Genomic DNA, 17,797 nt, shown 5'->3' with positions numbered 1-17,797 from the left:
ATTTTTGGGTAAAAGTTTTATGATTCTATTTATAAGAGATATTTTAGTAATTTTTATCATAAATATAATATAAGAAATATTGTACATTTTATAAGTTTATTAATTATTAATCTTTCATTTATACTATTAAATTAATGTGGGTTTTATTTCACATGGAAATCATCTTTCTTATGAAAGTAAATTTTATTTAATGATGAAGGGCATTTTTGGCAAAAAAAATAGCATTAACTTGTTTGAAATTGTTTCTTAAAATTTGGGATTTTGTCTTTTGTTTTTTATAAATTGAACTAGAGAGGGTAATTTTAAAATCAACCGTTGAATTGAAAATAATGATTGTATTATCTACAAATTTGGACCTGATTAATTGATAATAATTTTCTATGCGAACAAGATTTGTTATGATTAATGCTAACAATGTAATTGTATATAACGTTAATTTTGCTTATATAGAAAATGATCATAGATTAATATCCAATTTGTAGATTATGATCTATATGATATAGAAAATGATTGATTTAATTTTTGTTGTTGTTGAAATTATGTTATTAAATGAGTGTAATTTTCGGTGTAACTATTCAAGTGTAATTTCACACTTCTCATGTATTATCCATAAATAGAGAGAATATAACGGATTTTGAGTTTAGTTTATATATATTTTTTTCTTAATTGTAATTTTGATCTCTTTATTTTCACCAATTTGTAAAAATAACAGTCAAACAATTTTGGTCACTTTGTTAGATTTTTTTTATCTAAAAAATTGTGATGTGATATATTTTACACGGCATGACATTTGATACATTGATGTCGAATTATTAATATCTATAAAATTATAATTAATCTCTTTAAAAATTTCAGTTTTAACTAATGAAATTATTCAATTTTTTAATTTAATTAATGATATATAAATAATTAATGCATCTAGATGATTTTTCATTGCAATATGGTATAACACATCATTTAAAATATGGCAAATCACGATTTTTGTTTATCATCTTGTTGCGTCATTGTTTTAGTTTTATGTCTTATAGCGATACTTGTTTGATTCATATTGACTTCGATCGTGGTCATATTTAATCAATGACTTTGACTTTGACAACATTACAGTTTCTAAAACATTGATACTTCGAATACTTTATTTTTATCATATTTATAGATATTTTGTTGTTTTGTGTTATTAAGTTAGATATTATGAGTTTATTGACAAATTTATCATTTTCGATTTTAGAGACTTTGAATTTTATTGTTTTCGATCGATTTAATTTTTTTTAATTTAAATAATGATTATATATATATATATATATATATATTTTAAATATAGTAACTATGTTATTTGTTGTTACATCTATATATAATAGGTGATTTCATGTGGCAGTGAATAAAAAACAAAAATTAAATAATATATTTATACTACCTACAAATAAAAAATTATAAATTACATTGAATAAAAAAAAGACATAATTATTATCAATTTTCAATTTCAACCATTAGATGTACAAGCATATACTCCCTTTTAAACAGGACTGATTAGACGGATTTGATTGGTTTTAGGCGTAAATCTCCGTTCAAATGATAACTAAATCATATTATTTGTGGTCCATTTTCGCTCAATTATAGTGTCATAATAGAGGATGGTAGGAAAGGATGATGGCTTTGATGACGTTTTGAATGCAAATCATATTTCAGTGATTCTTGTTGTTGATGGTCGTAGACCTCCAATAGTGAGGTTCACTGAAGAAGATGAAATGAGTAAAAGTTTTAATTTCAAAGATGGTATTGAATTCTCATCACTAAAACAATGGTATTGCGTCTATTTTGATTGTTGTAAAAAGGATATAGCGAACGCTCGCATATCTTTTGTAGGATTAAATGGATATCATTTGAAGAATACGTATGATGAAATTTTATTTATGGTTGTAGAAAGATACTTAAATGATCAATACATTCCTCTATTTTTTGCTGGTTTGGAAATTGTACTGGTTAATGAATTTACTATTGGAAGACATTGGTGAGCGAAGATGATAAGAGAATCAAGTGCTTTGTATTATCGCGTAGTAAAAATTATCGTTTCTACAAAGATTTTGTTATGAGTGTCAATCTTTCTTTACTATAATGATTAGCTAAATCGGTGAATATTGATAGTGATTTTTGATTAAAATTCGAAATAAAAATAAAGTATTGGGATTGTAGTTTTTCACAATGATGAATACAATAAAACTAACCTTCTATGAGATTGTAGTTTTTCACAATAATGTCTTCTTTCAAAGAGAAACGTGTATTTTAAATTAATGATCAACCTATTTTTTATAATTGATGTAATTGTAAAATCCTTTAAGACAAAATATCTTTCATGATTTCAAAAGAACCAAAATCTATTTTCATGTTTTGATTCTCTTGTTCAATCTTATGGGTCAGATATCAAATTCACCTTTCGATATATTATTTGATATTCGAGTATGAACATGATTCTTACTAAGATTATATTAAAAGATCAATACCCATGACAAAAGGAAAGAAATAAAAATTGTTAGAGATCCATCATTAGAAATCCTACAATCCCAAGACAAGGAAAATCTACTCACTCGTGTTCATAATAGATTCAAAGCTAAAATATAAAGACATTAGAAATATAGAGGAACACAATAAAATTAGAAAACTGGAAATTATTAAAACTAGAATTTTTCTAAAAAAATCACAAGATCAAAAGCAAAAGCAAAAGCAAAAGCAAAAGCAAAAGCAACAAAAGATTGTGAGTTGGAATCTATGTCTAAAACAGAGTATTTTCGTCCATGTTTTATAGCCTTAGGTGTATTCATGAGCTTTAATTACAAGAAACCATCATAATTTCACAGAAGAAAAATTGTTCAGCAGTAGAAGATAAGCAGATTACAGCCGTAATGGCCATTGCTGCCAGACAGTAATCCTTGTTGTCTTTAAGTGACAAATTCTTGCTTTTTTTTCTTCTCGTCCAACCATTACGTCCAAGCGGTAATTCTTGTTGGAACTTGATTTTATTTCATTTTCTTAATCAAAATGGATCATGACTACCCCACTTGACTTTAGGGCTATTTTCACAAAAAATCTTCACTTATTCCATCATTTTTCATTGCAATCAAAACAAAACAAATGAGTAGTAAAATAGAACTAAAACCAAATTAAAAACATGAGATTAACCTATTAAACAAATTTACAAAAATAGATAAATTCTAGCTTTTCAATTTACCCAATGCTTGAGTCATTGTTTGTCCTCAAGCAATTGCTTCAGGTAAAAGTTATGAACAAGCAGACACCATGACAACGAAGCTCAACATTCAGTTCAAGTGCAGACAATAGACAAATTCAAAAACCAAAGGATAACCAACTTCGGTTTCAAATTAGTGAATTAAGCTCCTCTAAAAATATAATTCTCATCAATAGGACATTCAACTCTCAAATTCTTTCAGTGTTTCAGGGCATTGGGCATTCACTCATAATTTCACCAATATAGAGTCTCGTAACATAGGCTTGACTATTAACCAAATCTCCACTATCTATCTCATGAGGGCATATATGAATCAAAATTACTTTTCAAGGTTGTAACGGGGCCAAGGGACAATAGGCGGGGGGAAAAAGGATCTTGAAAAGGAAAAATGAACATATGATTGCAGGTAACCTTTTTGAATAATCGGAGTTTATCGCATTCAAATAATCACTCATCAGCCCAAACTTCATTCATCAGTCAAATATGTTACTCCGAGTACCACTTTATTATGTCCTTTCAAATAAGGACTAACAAAAATTCTCTTATTTTTTATTTTATTTATTTTTTATTTATATTATTATTATTATTATTATTATTATTATTATTATTATTTAAGTTGTTCCACTATATTAAAAAATGACCCACAAATGATTTTATTAATAAAGCAAGGGATAAAAAAAGATAATTCATGTAAGGCTCAAAGTAGACAACTAGTGGAAAGTATAAAATAAAATATAACAGGTCTTAAGGTCTGAAAAAAAGATCCTATAGTGCTTCTTCTTCAAATATGATCACAAAAAAATTTAGCCTTAAGATGGTTACAAATCAAGTTCTAGAGAACACAATCAATGGTGAATAATCACTCAAAACAAAGAAAAGAGCATAATACTTGATGATGAAACACAAGCACTTGTATAAGTCCAAAACTCACATTTAGTAGCAAGATTAATGAAAACATGCAATCAAGGAATATGCTCATTTATCTAACTGAAAGTGTGGCTTCTGAAAGTGAGTTAATTGTCAATTTAACAACAACGCACACTAAAAGTATGGTTCTCTGTCGAGGATATCAAAAGGTTTCCTTTCAAGTAAGGAGAAATTATTTGTTTATTTTTTTTTAAAACAAGAAGAAGAAAAAATAACACACTAAGAAAGCAAACAATCAAGAAAGTGTATCCCCATGTTTGAATCAAACATTGTCCTTAATGTAAAAATTGAAATAGTCATGAAAGAGGTAATAATTATTATTCCCACAATGACTCTATTATGAGTACCATTCTCTCTTTACTATTATGATTAGTTAAAAGGGTGAATGTTGATAGTGATTTTTGATTAAAATTCGAAATAAAAATTAGAGATTGTAGTTTTTCACAATGATGTATACAATAAAACTAATCTTCTCTAGATTATGGGTGTTAAACTCTTAAAAATCATATAAATAATTATAATTGATGTCTTTTGTCAAAGAGCAAAAGTGTATTTTAAACTAATAACCAATTTATCCTCATGATTAATGTAGTAGCAAAGTTCTTTAAAAAAATATATCTTTCATGATTTCAAGAGAATCAAAATCTATTTTTATGATTTGATTCTCTTATCCAATCTTATGGGTCAAATATCAAATCCAGTTTTCGGTATATTATTTGATATCCAAGTATGAACATGATTCTTACAAAGATTAGCTTAAAAGAACCCACGACAAAAGGAAAGAAATAAAAATTGTTAGAGATCCATCATTGGAAATCCTACAATCCCAAGACAATGGAATTATACTTACTCATGATCATAATATATTTAAAGCTAAAATATATAGATATTGGAAATATAGAGGAACAAAATAAAATTAAAAAACTGAATATTATTAAAACTAAAAATTTACTAAGATAATTACGAGAACAAAAGTAAAGAAACTTAAGTTTGTGAGTAGCAATTGTGTCTAAAACTGAATATTTTTGTCCTTTGTAGCCCTAGTTCCTTTCATGAGTTTTAATTACAATAAATCATTAGAATTTCACAAAAAACAAAAACAAAACAGTTCAATAGTAGAAGATGAACATATTACGGCCGTAATGACTGTTACTGCAAACAATAATCATTGCTATATTGGAGTGACATATTCTTGCTTTTTTTTCTTCTCATCCAACCCTTACGGTTGTAATGATCATTACGATTAGACGCTAATTCTTGTTGGAACTTGATTTTATTTAATTTTCTTGATGGGTAACGATTGCACCACTTGACTTGAGGTTTTTGCACCAAAATTCTTAACTTATTCCATTAGTTCTCCTTGTAATTAAAACAACACAAAAAAGTAATAAAATAGAACTTTAAACGAATTAAAAACATCAAACAAAGTTATAAAAACAAATAAGTTTTAGCTTATTAGACGATAATGTTTTATATTTGACCAACAGTAGGTAATTTAATTATAATATTTAATTTGATTTTGAATTCTGATATAGATGGGTCCAATTATTTGAAGAACAACTTATGAGAATTGAACATAGATTATGCTTGATGCATTTGTATATCAATTTCAAGAAGAAATTTAGTCGAAAAATACTGTTGAGGGGCTTGGTGATGCAACTGCTAATTCAACATATTTTGAAGCATGAGAGGAGAAAATATTGCAGATAAAACAGGTTAATAAAGCTTCTTATGACTGGTTAGCAACTTCTTCTACAAAGAGTTGACTTAAGCATTCCTTTCCTTTTTATTCTATATGTGATATGTTTAATTTATAAGTAATCCACGTGAGTCTTTTGATGCAACTATTTTCTTCAAAGAGATAAGCTAGTTATTACCATGTTTGAATGAATTAGAACATATTTAATGGGAAGATTTGCAACATTGAGATAAAATGTAAGAGATTATAGATTTAGAGATTATGTCAAAATCTTTGAAAAGGTTTGATAGGGAAATTGAAAAGTGTGGGAATTGGACTCTAAAATATGTTAGTAAGATAAATTTTCAAGTAACCATTCCCTGATGATTAATAGCTTTATTGTTGATTTAGAAAGAAAAAAAATGACTTTTTTAAACAAACTATCTCAATTTGAGGATTGAGTGGGCTAGCTCATTGTGTGTAGGGGTGTTAAAAAAAACAAAAAATTGAACTAAACTGCAGAACTGAACCGAACTGTTTTTGAATTGAACTGATTTATAAAAATTGAGAACCGAACTGTTTTTGAACTGATTTTTTAAAACTAGAACTGAACCGAACTGATTTTCAGTTTGAAAAAACCAAACTGAATTGATTTACAGTTCGAAAAAATTGAATCGAACCAATTTTTATTTAAAAAAACTTGAACTAAATTTGTTTTTTTAGAATTAATTAGGGGTAATTATGTAAAACTTTGTCTATATAAGCAAAAAAAGTAAGTTAAACAGGTTCGGTTCGATTCAAAGTAATAAACCAGTTCACCAGTTTATAAAACAGTTCGGTTTAGTTTTTTGAACTGAAAAGCAGTCTGGTTCGAATTTTTCAAACTAAAAACCAGTTTGATTTAATTTTAAAACGGTTCTAGTTCAGAACTGAACTTTGTCCACCCCTAATTGTATGTTGCTGACATGGTGAATGTTTATTTTTGCATCCCAAGACTCACTAAAATGTATTTATTTTCGAGTTGCAATAGATATTGATGGCTCTAACATTGAGATATACTCATGAATCTTATGGAAAACTAAATTAGGTTTTATGATCTCACAAATGCAATTTAAAAGCACAATAACTAAAATAAAATTAAGAATATAAATTTTAGGCAAAATAGCACATGTGATCACTTAACTTAATTTCAGTTAACGTTTTAGTCTTTTATCTTTTTTTTTTCCTCCCAATTTGGTGATTTATTTTAATTTTAAGTGACAATTTGATTTTTTATGTTTTAAAATGTCAACAATGTTATTTTTTTTTTGTTTTGCAAAAATTCAAAAAATTCATCAAAAATTTCAAACAAAACCCATAAAATTAATTATCAATATAATGCAAATTTCAGAAAACTCATAACTAAATTAAGTTAAAGGATCACAGGTGATATTTAGCATAAATTTTATATAGAAGGCAATGTCCAATTCATTCATAACATAATTAATTTGGCTTTTAGATTGTTTGTGTTTGAAAATAATTTTATTATATAAACATCACATATAATATCATAAATGTTATTTTAATTAACATATCGTAAATATTTAATTCTTCCGATAACAAATATAAATAAAAATTAAGATGTATTTAGTTTAAAATTTAAGCAATATATTTTTTGATTTTTGATTATACTTATTATCAGATGAAGTATTTCTTTAAATCATTTACTTTAAATATTTGCATCAAAAAATTTACTGTTAATATTTTACAAATTACATACATTTTAAAAACATACGGAAAAACAAGAAAAATTATACCATATATGATATCAGAATTTTCATTTCTCCATTAAATAATTAGATTTGGTTCACCTAAAATAAACAATTCATTTAAAAAAATAAAATTAATAGTGTAAATAATTAATCGTCAAATATATGATTATAATTATATATATATATATATATATATATATATATATGATTAATCATAATTATAATATTAATAATTCATCTACTCATTTAAATTATAACTTTATAGGAGCGATATCCTATATAATAAAACAAAAGTATTTATATATTTACTACGATGTTTTGGCACTTGGCTAAGTGGCAAAGTGATTGAAGGGTTTCACGTGCGGTTGTGGACCATAATCCAAAGGTACCTGATTTTGTGCAGAGCTTAGAGTTTATTATGCAACCTCTCTCCTTTCAATTTATTCCAAAGACCAATGACATCTAACTTTTTTTGTTGTCAAAAAATAAAACATCATACTTTTAGTTTTTATGAATAAATAGAATAACATCTTACTTAATTCTAAGGACAATATTAATTAGTAACAAGTGTAATGTAATTACATAAAGTTATTTATGAAATTTTAAAAAATTAATGTTGTTGAAATATAATAAAATAAATTTTGCAGTATTTGTTAAATTTATATCAGTTGTTCGATCAAAGATTGGACGAAATAAATTTTAAGGTAGATCGTTCATAAAATTAGATCGTTTAATCTCGATTAAATGAATGACATAATGTACTTCATGTATTCCTTGAGTTGTAACGACACATAAACCTATGTTAATCAAAGCCACTTAAATAGTAACTTAAAATTTATTAGTAACTCAATATTAATTAGCAAATCGGTTTGTGAAAAAAAATAAAATAAAGACACACTTAATAGAGTGACTAAACATGTCCTAAAATTCCATACACTCACTTAATGTAGAAGCAAAAATTTAAAGTGTAATTAACTAAACATAAAAAAATTTAGTATTGTTATTGCATAAATATTTTAAAAAAGTTAATGTTGCAAATTAAATTGCAATCCGATAGTCTATGATGGATTTAAGTTGTTTGTTGGACCATCTAATCTAAAACGGATGACCTATATTTTAAATTTGTATTCTAAATCCATTAAAATCTGAATTGTTCGATCTTATTACTAACTTTGTACATTAAAATATATAGTGCATAACTTTTGATTTTTTTTTTGATTTTTTTTAAAATAAATATTTAGAACTATTTTTTTTTATTCAATTGAAGGTCTAAAAAATATTGAAAATATAGCAGCGTTAAAATTTTGAAGAGAGAATTTTGTTCTTCAAGTAATCCTACCCAATTTTAGAGTTGCTATACATATAATTATCAAGAATTATTTTATAAATATACTCATTATATGACACATATATATATTCCTCATCCAATAAATAATCTAAACATTACAACAGATATTATTCTTAGCTTTATGGATGGTGGCTCCACTATATTATATCAAAACACCCCACTCCCACCCCCCATGTGTTGAAGGCCCCCCCATAAGTTTGTTTGATACTTGAAGAGGTGCTTTTGTCTTAGCTTTTGTTTCTTTCATTCCACACTAATGCAATTTGTATTTAAAATCTTTCATTCTTTAGCTTTCAACCCACATTAGGTAACCTTATGTTAGAAAAAGAGTACCAAAACCCATGTGATCCGGTGTTTGCTTGGTCACATTGAGAGTGAAGCTAAAAAAAAACTTGTGGGGCTTCCTCTTTGTGTCACATAAACAACAATTGAAAATGATGTTTGATTGCATGTTACCCCCTCGTGGGAATATTGTACCCCTTGGTACAAAAACAAACCCATTGACAAGTACCACACACTTAACTTTTGAGCTATTAGCCCCTTCTTCTTCTTCTTCTTCTTCTTCTAAATAGAATAAATGCATATACTATCCTATAATTTCTTCTCTTCAATCTTGATATATTAATTGAAGTTTAGACCTTGATGTTGACATCTCCATCAATGGACTCCAACATCATTTAAGTTGATTACTGGCATTGTTGAGAAGTCCTACATTAGATAAGTTAAAGATGAAAGGTTGTTTATCAATGAAAACATCATTTATTTTATGATTCGTTTTTGTAAATGTTGATTTAAATTTAATCTAAATTTTAAATTAATGTTGTACCAATCTAAGATTAATTGGACCACTTACTATTAGATATCTTAGTTTCTTTTTATAAGAGATATTTGAGTCAGATGCCTCTTATAAAAATGAATGAAAGTAGTATTTGTTATCGAAATACTTAGATTTCGCTCCATATGTTTAGTCTTGAGTTTGAAGAGATTATTTTAAGAGTCTCGTATTATATGATATGAAAAATTTGAAAATATATTTATAGGTGATGATAATCTCCATCTTACAAGTTAATTTTGTAGAAATTGAATTACATCAACCCTAAATTTTAAGAATCATCCCATGTAAATGGAGTAACATACCATTAAGATTTTGAGTTTAAATGTTAAATAAGACATGAGTGAACATGTAAAATTAGGATGTGATGTTTAACACGTATTCTTTCAACCACGTGATAATCATGAATTTCACAAAATTATCAATTTAATTACGTACGAAAATTAAAGAAAGAAAGATAGAATAAAAAGATAATATCAAATTTTTACATAAATTCCCATTACGTCATCGCTTTGGGTACATATTTTTCGCATCTAATTTGAATGAGAGTTGCTTCCATTAATTATGTGTGCAACAATTACAAGATCGTAGGAGATATTACAATTACAAACAAAACCTCTTTTTTATGAATCACTCACTTCTAATATAAGATTTGGACAATTCCAAAATCAATGATTTTCAATCTTCAGAAAGAAAATCCTCATTAAAAGATAAAGATTCAACTACCTCTAGAAAATCCTTTGTAGACACTTGAGAATTCAATCCCAAATCACAACTTAAGAAAAATTTGTGAACCCATCCCTCACCAACAGCTTCTTCTTAGATGAACACTCCAATAGTAGAAATATTTTTCTATCTCTTTCACCCACAAAGATTCACACTACTCTTAGTTCAAGAACAAAAAAAAAATTAACTTGAGAGTATACGAATATACAAATAAATTTTAGAATGCTCAATTTGTAAAAAGTTATGAGATGAGCATTTATATTTGAGAAAATAACAATGGAAAAAAATACTTAAAAATATGATTTCTAACGAATTGAATTGATTCAGACTATGTTTAAATTGATTCAAAGAAATCTTAGGAGCGAAAATTTCAAATTTGATCTGGATCAATTAAACATTGAATCAATTCAAAGAGTTCTCTTACTTGAATTTTTTTTTTTTATCAACAATGAATTGATTCAAACCTTCAAAATGAGTAGGGACAATCATCAAAACCTAAGATAAACCTAGATTAGAAAAACTAAGAAACCTATGCATTCACCTCTACAAATGTATAATTTTTTGTTTTTGGTCATTGATATTTACATTTTTTATTTTTGTAAAGTTTATTCGAATTGAAATTTGTCTCTGTAATATATAAAAATATTTGATTTTAGTTCTACTAAACAAGTTTACATGTACCAAAAGTAGAAAAAAATATTTTCAAAGATTAAAATTAAAAAATCAAAGACCAAAAATAAAAAGTGTAAACTTACATATCTATAAAAAAAAATAAAAAATAAATCAAATATTTGTCGAGACTAAAATTATATTCAAAATAAAAAATTTATTATCACTCAAAATCATATAGTAGTCTCTGAAATTTTTTAATCACATTCATAAGCTCTTTTGTTCTGTCTTTCTTTTATGGAGTAAATTATAATGCTTTGAATATTAATAACATGAAGCCCCTTTTTTGGCACAAAGCAATGGCATCATCTTGGAAAAGAAAGCAAACATTAGGGTAATCATCAGATCCTGTATTTATGAGTATATTTCAGAATAAAGTTAAGAGTTTAAAGATAATATTTTGTGTTTTTTCAACTCTTATATAATATTGCAGCATGTGTAAGGTACTTTCTAAATCTACCTAATCACATGCTTCATAACAAAATACATAGGGTGGAGAGTAACTAATTAACTGCCGACGAGGTTAATGTTGATTATATATTATTGGTACTAATTGAAGTCATAGACATTGAAATGTGTGTTTGAATAAGTGTATATGCACAAAGTTCAGCGTTGACTTCCTCATTATTTTTTCTCAAAATCTTGTAAGGTTCTCTGTGTTTGTATTGTAGATGCATTTTGAATCTATGGTATGTGTACATAGTGATATCAATTTGTTCTTTTCAATAAGATTAAATTATCTAAATTTTATAATTGAATTTAAAAAAAAAATATTTATCATAAAATTTTAATTGTCTGATTTTGATCAAATAGTCGATATGCATTTGACTACATACAACATTACATCTAATTTAATTTTTTTTTTATGGAATAAATATGTAAGTTAGTCTCTGAAATTATGAACGTCGGTCAAATTAGTCATTAAATTTTGTGAATTGACAAATACATATCTAACATTGTAAAATATTAATCAAAATAGTTCATATGTAAACTTTTGTTGTTAAATATTTGATGTGACATTGTAATTGCATACGCAGCTTAGCAACTTTCATCTTACATCAATATCATCTTCTTTAAGACAAAGTTACCAATGAAATTTAGTCATCTCACAAATTTATTTGTGATAATTGTAATTGTCTATTGACTACTTATTGACAAATTAGTGCATGAAATATTTAAATTTCATAGAAAAATTAGTGAGTTTTGATGATATTGATATGAGTTCAATGTGAAGAGGTCAAATATTCGATTAACATAGTACATTATAATCTCAAATGTTCAAAGTTTAAATATAGATTGTTTTGATTACTATTTTACAATTTCAACGATCTATTTATCAATTTATAAAATTCGAAGATTAATTTAAGTGTAGCTTATAATTTAAAAGATTATTTTGTCTATACACTAATTTTTCATTTTCCATGCTTACATTATGAAAGGAATGAGAATGACTATCCCAAAGTATCACATGTAAGTTAAAGACCTTTTGAAGGGATGGACCCAATAAATTTGGGCATGCTCAATTGCAAATGCTACTTTCCAATTAAATCGAATTGTAGTACAAATTAGTGTCCATTGGTTCGTAAATTGTTATTTGAAAAAGAACTTGTACTATCAACTCATTTTGTTTCTTCGATCAAATTATCAGGCATATCTCACAAGTCATCATGCTTGATTGATCCAAAGTAGAAAATGATTACTCATTGAAAGCTATATATTTCACATGCAATTATTAGCATGTTTAATTTTGCTTTTGGAGAGCATCAAATTGGCTTCGACTAAAGCTAACTTATAATGTGTGTTTGGAAAATAAACAAATTACATTATTTTTCATGGTCACATTTTTCATAAAAATGTGGCTAAACTTCAACAACAAAACAAAAGACTAGTAATCTTTTGAGAAAGAAAACATAACTCCTATCGGTCAACATAACGAAGAAGATAAAATTAGATATTACATTAAATATTATATTTGAATTATTCATATAAAGACGACAATATTTGGCAGAAGCATCAATTATCTGATTAATTTTATGGTAGACGTGAAATAAAAGTTAAGAATCCAATTAATTCAAAATATCAAGAGTTTGTCGATTCAATAACCATAAAAAATGTCTAACATTACAGTCTTCAAGAATCAAACTCATGACAATCTTAAAAACTACACTTTCACCTAACTTTACAAGTTCTAGATTGGAGAATATCATAACCATACAACATAGAATGCGAGAAAACACATACAACTATAAAACAAAACATTACAAAATTTCTTGTTGGTAAAAAAGGGTACAATGAGAATTATTTATTTTCATTTTCATTGCTTACATTTGAATCTAAATTGGGTCTTGTTCTACACTTTTTTAAGTATAAAATTAGTATATATGTATGTAAAAGTAAACACTAGTTGATCAAATCAAATAAAAAATCACATAGTTGCAAATGTTTCTCTCAATTATTTTAGCAAAACGCAAGATTATTGATTAAGTCAGTAAAGACCTTTCCATCTCATCTAAACACTCTCATTCAGTGTATTTCATTTGATCAACATTATTTCAATTTTTTATCTAGAAATAAAATAAATAAATAAATAAATAGAAAAAGAAAAACACACTAAAAAGGATGGAACTAAACTAATAAGAGTACAACTAAAAACCTTAGATTTGGATGGTGAAATACAACTAAGTTGTTATCAATTTAAGCCACAAAAAGCATATCCATTGATGATTTTCAATATTAAAAACTAATAAAGCCTTTATGTAGGGTCATAGGGCAACCAAATTAGTGGCCATTGCCAGCAAATGGTGTTGGATTTGAAATGGATATTCATATATCATATATGTATATACTTTTTGCTTTAAATCAGATACTTAAGTTGCAGCCCATTATTCATACAACACAACATGGGAGAAGCATAAAAATGTATCTTAAGCTATAATTGATAAGCATCTCAATATTATCATAAACATAAACAATTAGGATTCAAAATATATTTTCAATTGCTCTCTTTATATGAAGTTTCAAGGGCTTCTTTCCCAGCAAGTTCTGATGCACGTGGAACTTTATTTGACATCACTGAAGCCATCATTTTTTAACTTTTTTTTTATGTAAATTCTTAATTTTAATTTGGTTTTTTGTTGTTAAATTTGGAATTAAAAAAAAATCTATAGATGGTGTTCGAATAAAAAATTGTACATAGTATAGAAATAAACACTGGGCTTGATAAGACAATTTGGGCCCATTTACTCAATGACAAACCCCCCACACACATCCCTCTAACCCCACAAATCCTATGAAATACCAAACACTGTTCATTGTTCACAATAATTTTCTTATTCTCTCAAACTTAAATTTTACTATTTTGTTTTAGAAAATTAGAAATTTAATTTATCGGTAAAATATTACTTTTTTTTAAAAAAAAGTTTTGAAATTTTCAAATTTTAAATTTTAAATTTTTTAAAATAATTTTTTTGACATTCTTAAATAAATTGTATTACGAAGAACTCTAAAATATGAAAATTTTAAAATGTTTTTCCACGGTTGAACCGAAAAATCTTTTGTCAATTAAAACAAATGAAAAAGAAAAGTGTAGACAGTAAAGTGTGATTTTTTTTTTTAAAATATAATTGGCAGAGGGGAGAGGTTTGTAGGTATGGATTGTATTTTAATATAATGAGGAGTTTTTGTCCTATGATCAATATGGATAGGTGCAGCAAGTCCAAGTTTAGTACTAGGTTATTTGGGCTTATTGAAATGGGTATAATTTGATTTTTGAGATATGGGCAATCGGCAAAAAAAGTGTAAAATAAGACCATGTATCTAATTCTTAATAATATATGGGCCTAAGTATATAATTCATGAGATCGAAAAGAAAAAAATAACCATTGCAAATATAATAATAAACATATTTGAAGGTTGCTCATTCGTCTTCATGCTTGCTTACCAGCTCCAAATATATTACAAAAATTAAGATTCGATAATGTATTAGTATTTTATTTAATTTTACATTAAAGGAAGTTAGAATCTAGTAAAAAGTTTAAAATAACAATCACCAACATCCTCTTTAGTCATTAGTCCAACAATTTAGATTAGAATATTGATGGAATACAAAGAATGAATTCCAGAGTTTTGATTCGAATTATTACCTTTTTTTTTCTCTTAACATATTAACCATTAGTATATGTTTATAAGAAAAATTCAATTTTTAATTGAGTTACTAGGAATCTCTATGTGTCTTTTATTAGAATAAGATTATTTCCTATAACTAAAATAAAAGTTATTAGGAAAATAGATAAATAAAGTTCTTCATTTTTATCTAATAATCTTACATATGATTTTAATTTTCTTTGCATCATTCACAATTTTGAAAGTGCTTTTGTACTTGGTAGGCTATGGGTACAATATATGGGAGAGGATAATGGTTGCCGCTCCAAAATGGGTACAATATACGGTCCTTTAAGCCACCTAATTCTGATTTATATAATGTTTCTCTATTAACTTTGCAAGATCTTAGCACGTGAGATTCTCAACTTTTGCATGTCAACTTCTTCTCCTTTGAGGCTTCTCAAATCCAACCCTTACCTCTCTCGACCTCCCGACAACATGATCAAACAATTGGACCCTCATACTAAGGTTATCTTCTTTCTTAAGAATGCCTAAAACACTTATTTTGTACATAAAAGAGTATTACAAACAGCTTCTTTTACTTCTTATGTGATATTGCTACAATTACAAGATGCCAAACACCAATTAATTAACACGTGATGAGAAAATTCTCATGTATGCAAATAAAACTACTACTACTATATATATGACACAAATCAACACTTAAACTCTTTCATGTATTGAACTATTTTAGTGTAGAAAGCTTCATTAATTTATTTATCTTCACTAAAGAAGTGATTAATGGAAGGCATAATCTCCGGTGGTCGAGTACGAAGGAATTTCCTCAAACCATGCTCAGCATATTTCTCTCCCTCTTCTTTGTTATCAAACACTCCCTTAGTACGACGACTTTTGCTTATCCTATAGTAAGTTGCAAATACATAAAAAAGAATAGTAAATCAAACCAAAAAAAAAAAAAAAAAACTGGACACACAATATTTATCCATTAATTGTATGATGTTATTCATATACATCCTCAATCAATCATAATCATTAAAAAATTTGACATCGACAATAACTATTTATAAACATGTCGACAACGTAAAACTTTTTAAACTAAGAGATGTTCAATTATATGTGCTCTGTTTAATAATATAGACCTCCAAAAAAATAGTTAAAAGGTGTATACCTTTCTTATTTTTAGTAAAATAAATATATTTTATAATCATAAAATATGACTAACAAATATAAAATTTTATTAAAATTTAATTAAAAGATAGTGAGTCTTTCTTTTGATTATCTTAATTGCATCAATGTACACATATGTTCCTTTCTTCATAAGATTCAATTCACGAATTTGAGCCTAGTCTAGTTTAATGTTTAATTGCATGTGAGTGAATGTTACCTAACATCAGGATTTCCTAGAATGTTTCTTGTTAGCTGGAAGATACACATGCTTGTCACAAAGGTCATTGCAGCCAATAGAGGGTAAACCTACATACATGATAATAAAAGTAAAAAAAAATTTATAAGCAAATTTAATTAACGAAATAAAAGAGAACTCAAAATAAAAAATAAAAAATAAACTTTACAAAAACTGATAAAATCAGATTGAGTTTAAGCACATTAATTTAATAAGAGTGAAAAATTAAAATTAAAGTGTTTAAACAAAGAAAAAAAAAGAATATATATCGTCGTAAAATAATTTTATATTGACAATCAATAAAAATAGATAAAGTATCTGATGGTTATTTTTAAAAAATTTTATTAATTAGACTTACACAACAATATAAATTATTTTATATTTTTTATATATATAATTAAACTCTTAAAAAGTAACAACTAATGAATATTATTTTTAAGTGTTAAAAAACATGCACATAATTAATAACATAAATAAGCACATGAGATTTTTTTTTTGACAAAAAATAAACATGAGATTTTAAAACAGTTAAATTAAAAGTATGGTACCTCTGGTTTCATCCAGCGCCCCATTAATTTGGAAAAGTTGTTTCTTTTATGAAAAAGAGGGTTGTTAGCTTCTTGAATTAAAAAAAAAATGTGTTTCGCTTTTGCTACAAACAATGATTTTTTGATCTTTAATTTTCTTATATGGCCTATGATTCTGTGTGCTATTTGTATATATATAGTAAAGTAATTGATAAGATAGAATTTGGATGACTAATTACAGGACTTAGCATACATTGATATGGTAACCTTTACAATGGGCTAATGGCTAGCATTATGGAAATTAAATTTAAAGTATTGACTTGTAGCAAAAACAAGGGGCAAGCCACTTGTTTTTCTTTATTTTAATCTAGGAAAAACAAATGACCAAACATCATGTCAACTTCACGACAACTATAGTTTTTTTTTTTTTTTTTTTTTTTTTTTTTTTTTTTTTTTTAATTTTTTTTTATTTAACTGATACTCTTGCTTATTTTTACCGACTGAAGCCTATATATAATATGTTCTTGTGTTTTTCTATAAGCAAAATTTATTAATAAGAATACAAGGAATACTCTAA

The 17,797-nt window shown here is 26.3% G+C and overlaps 1 protein-coding gene across 1 annotated transcript; it reads right to left on the bottom strand.

Moving 5' to 3' along the window:
* Positions 1-15,474: 15,474 nt before the first annotated feature.
* Positions 15,475-17,394, bottom strand: LOC101510215 (uncharacterized). The gene is made up of 3 exons (XM_004491837.4): positions 17,242-17,394; positions 16,676-16,764; positions 15,475-16,191 (listed from the first exon to the last, which is right to left on the bottom strand). The coding sequence occupies exons 1-3, from the start codon at positions 17,263-17,265 to the stop codon at positions 16,044-16,046; spliced, it is 261 nt and encodes an 86-aa protein (XP_004491894.1). The 5' UTR covers positions 17,266-17,394; the 3' UTR covers positions 15,475-16,043.
* Between the last annotated feature and the right edge of the window lie 403 nt (positions 17,395-17,797).

This window comes from Cicer arietinum, chromosome 3 (genome assembly GCF_000331145.2).
Source record: "Cicer arietinum cultivar CDC Frontier isolate Library 1 chromosome 3, Cicar.CDCFrontier_v2.0, whole genome shotgun sequence".
Taxonomy (NCBI): Eukaryota; Viridiplantae; Streptophyta; class Magnoliopsida; order Fabales; family Fabaceae; genus Cicer; species Cicer arietinum.
This window is presented reverse-complemented; position numbering and strand designations above follow the sequence as displayed.

Coding starts and splice junctions, on each gene's coding strand:
- LOC101510215 (XM_004491837.4), bottom strand. CDS start 17,265: ATGGGGCGCTGGATGAAACCAGAG. Junction 16,765..17,241: donor GGCGCTGGATGAAACCAGAG/GTACCATACTTT, acceptor TCATGTATGTAG/GTTTACCCTCTATTGGCTGC. Junction 16,192..16,675: donor CTAGGAAATCCTGATGTTAG/GTAACATTCACT, acceptor AACTTACTATAG/GATAAGCAAAAGTCGTCGTA.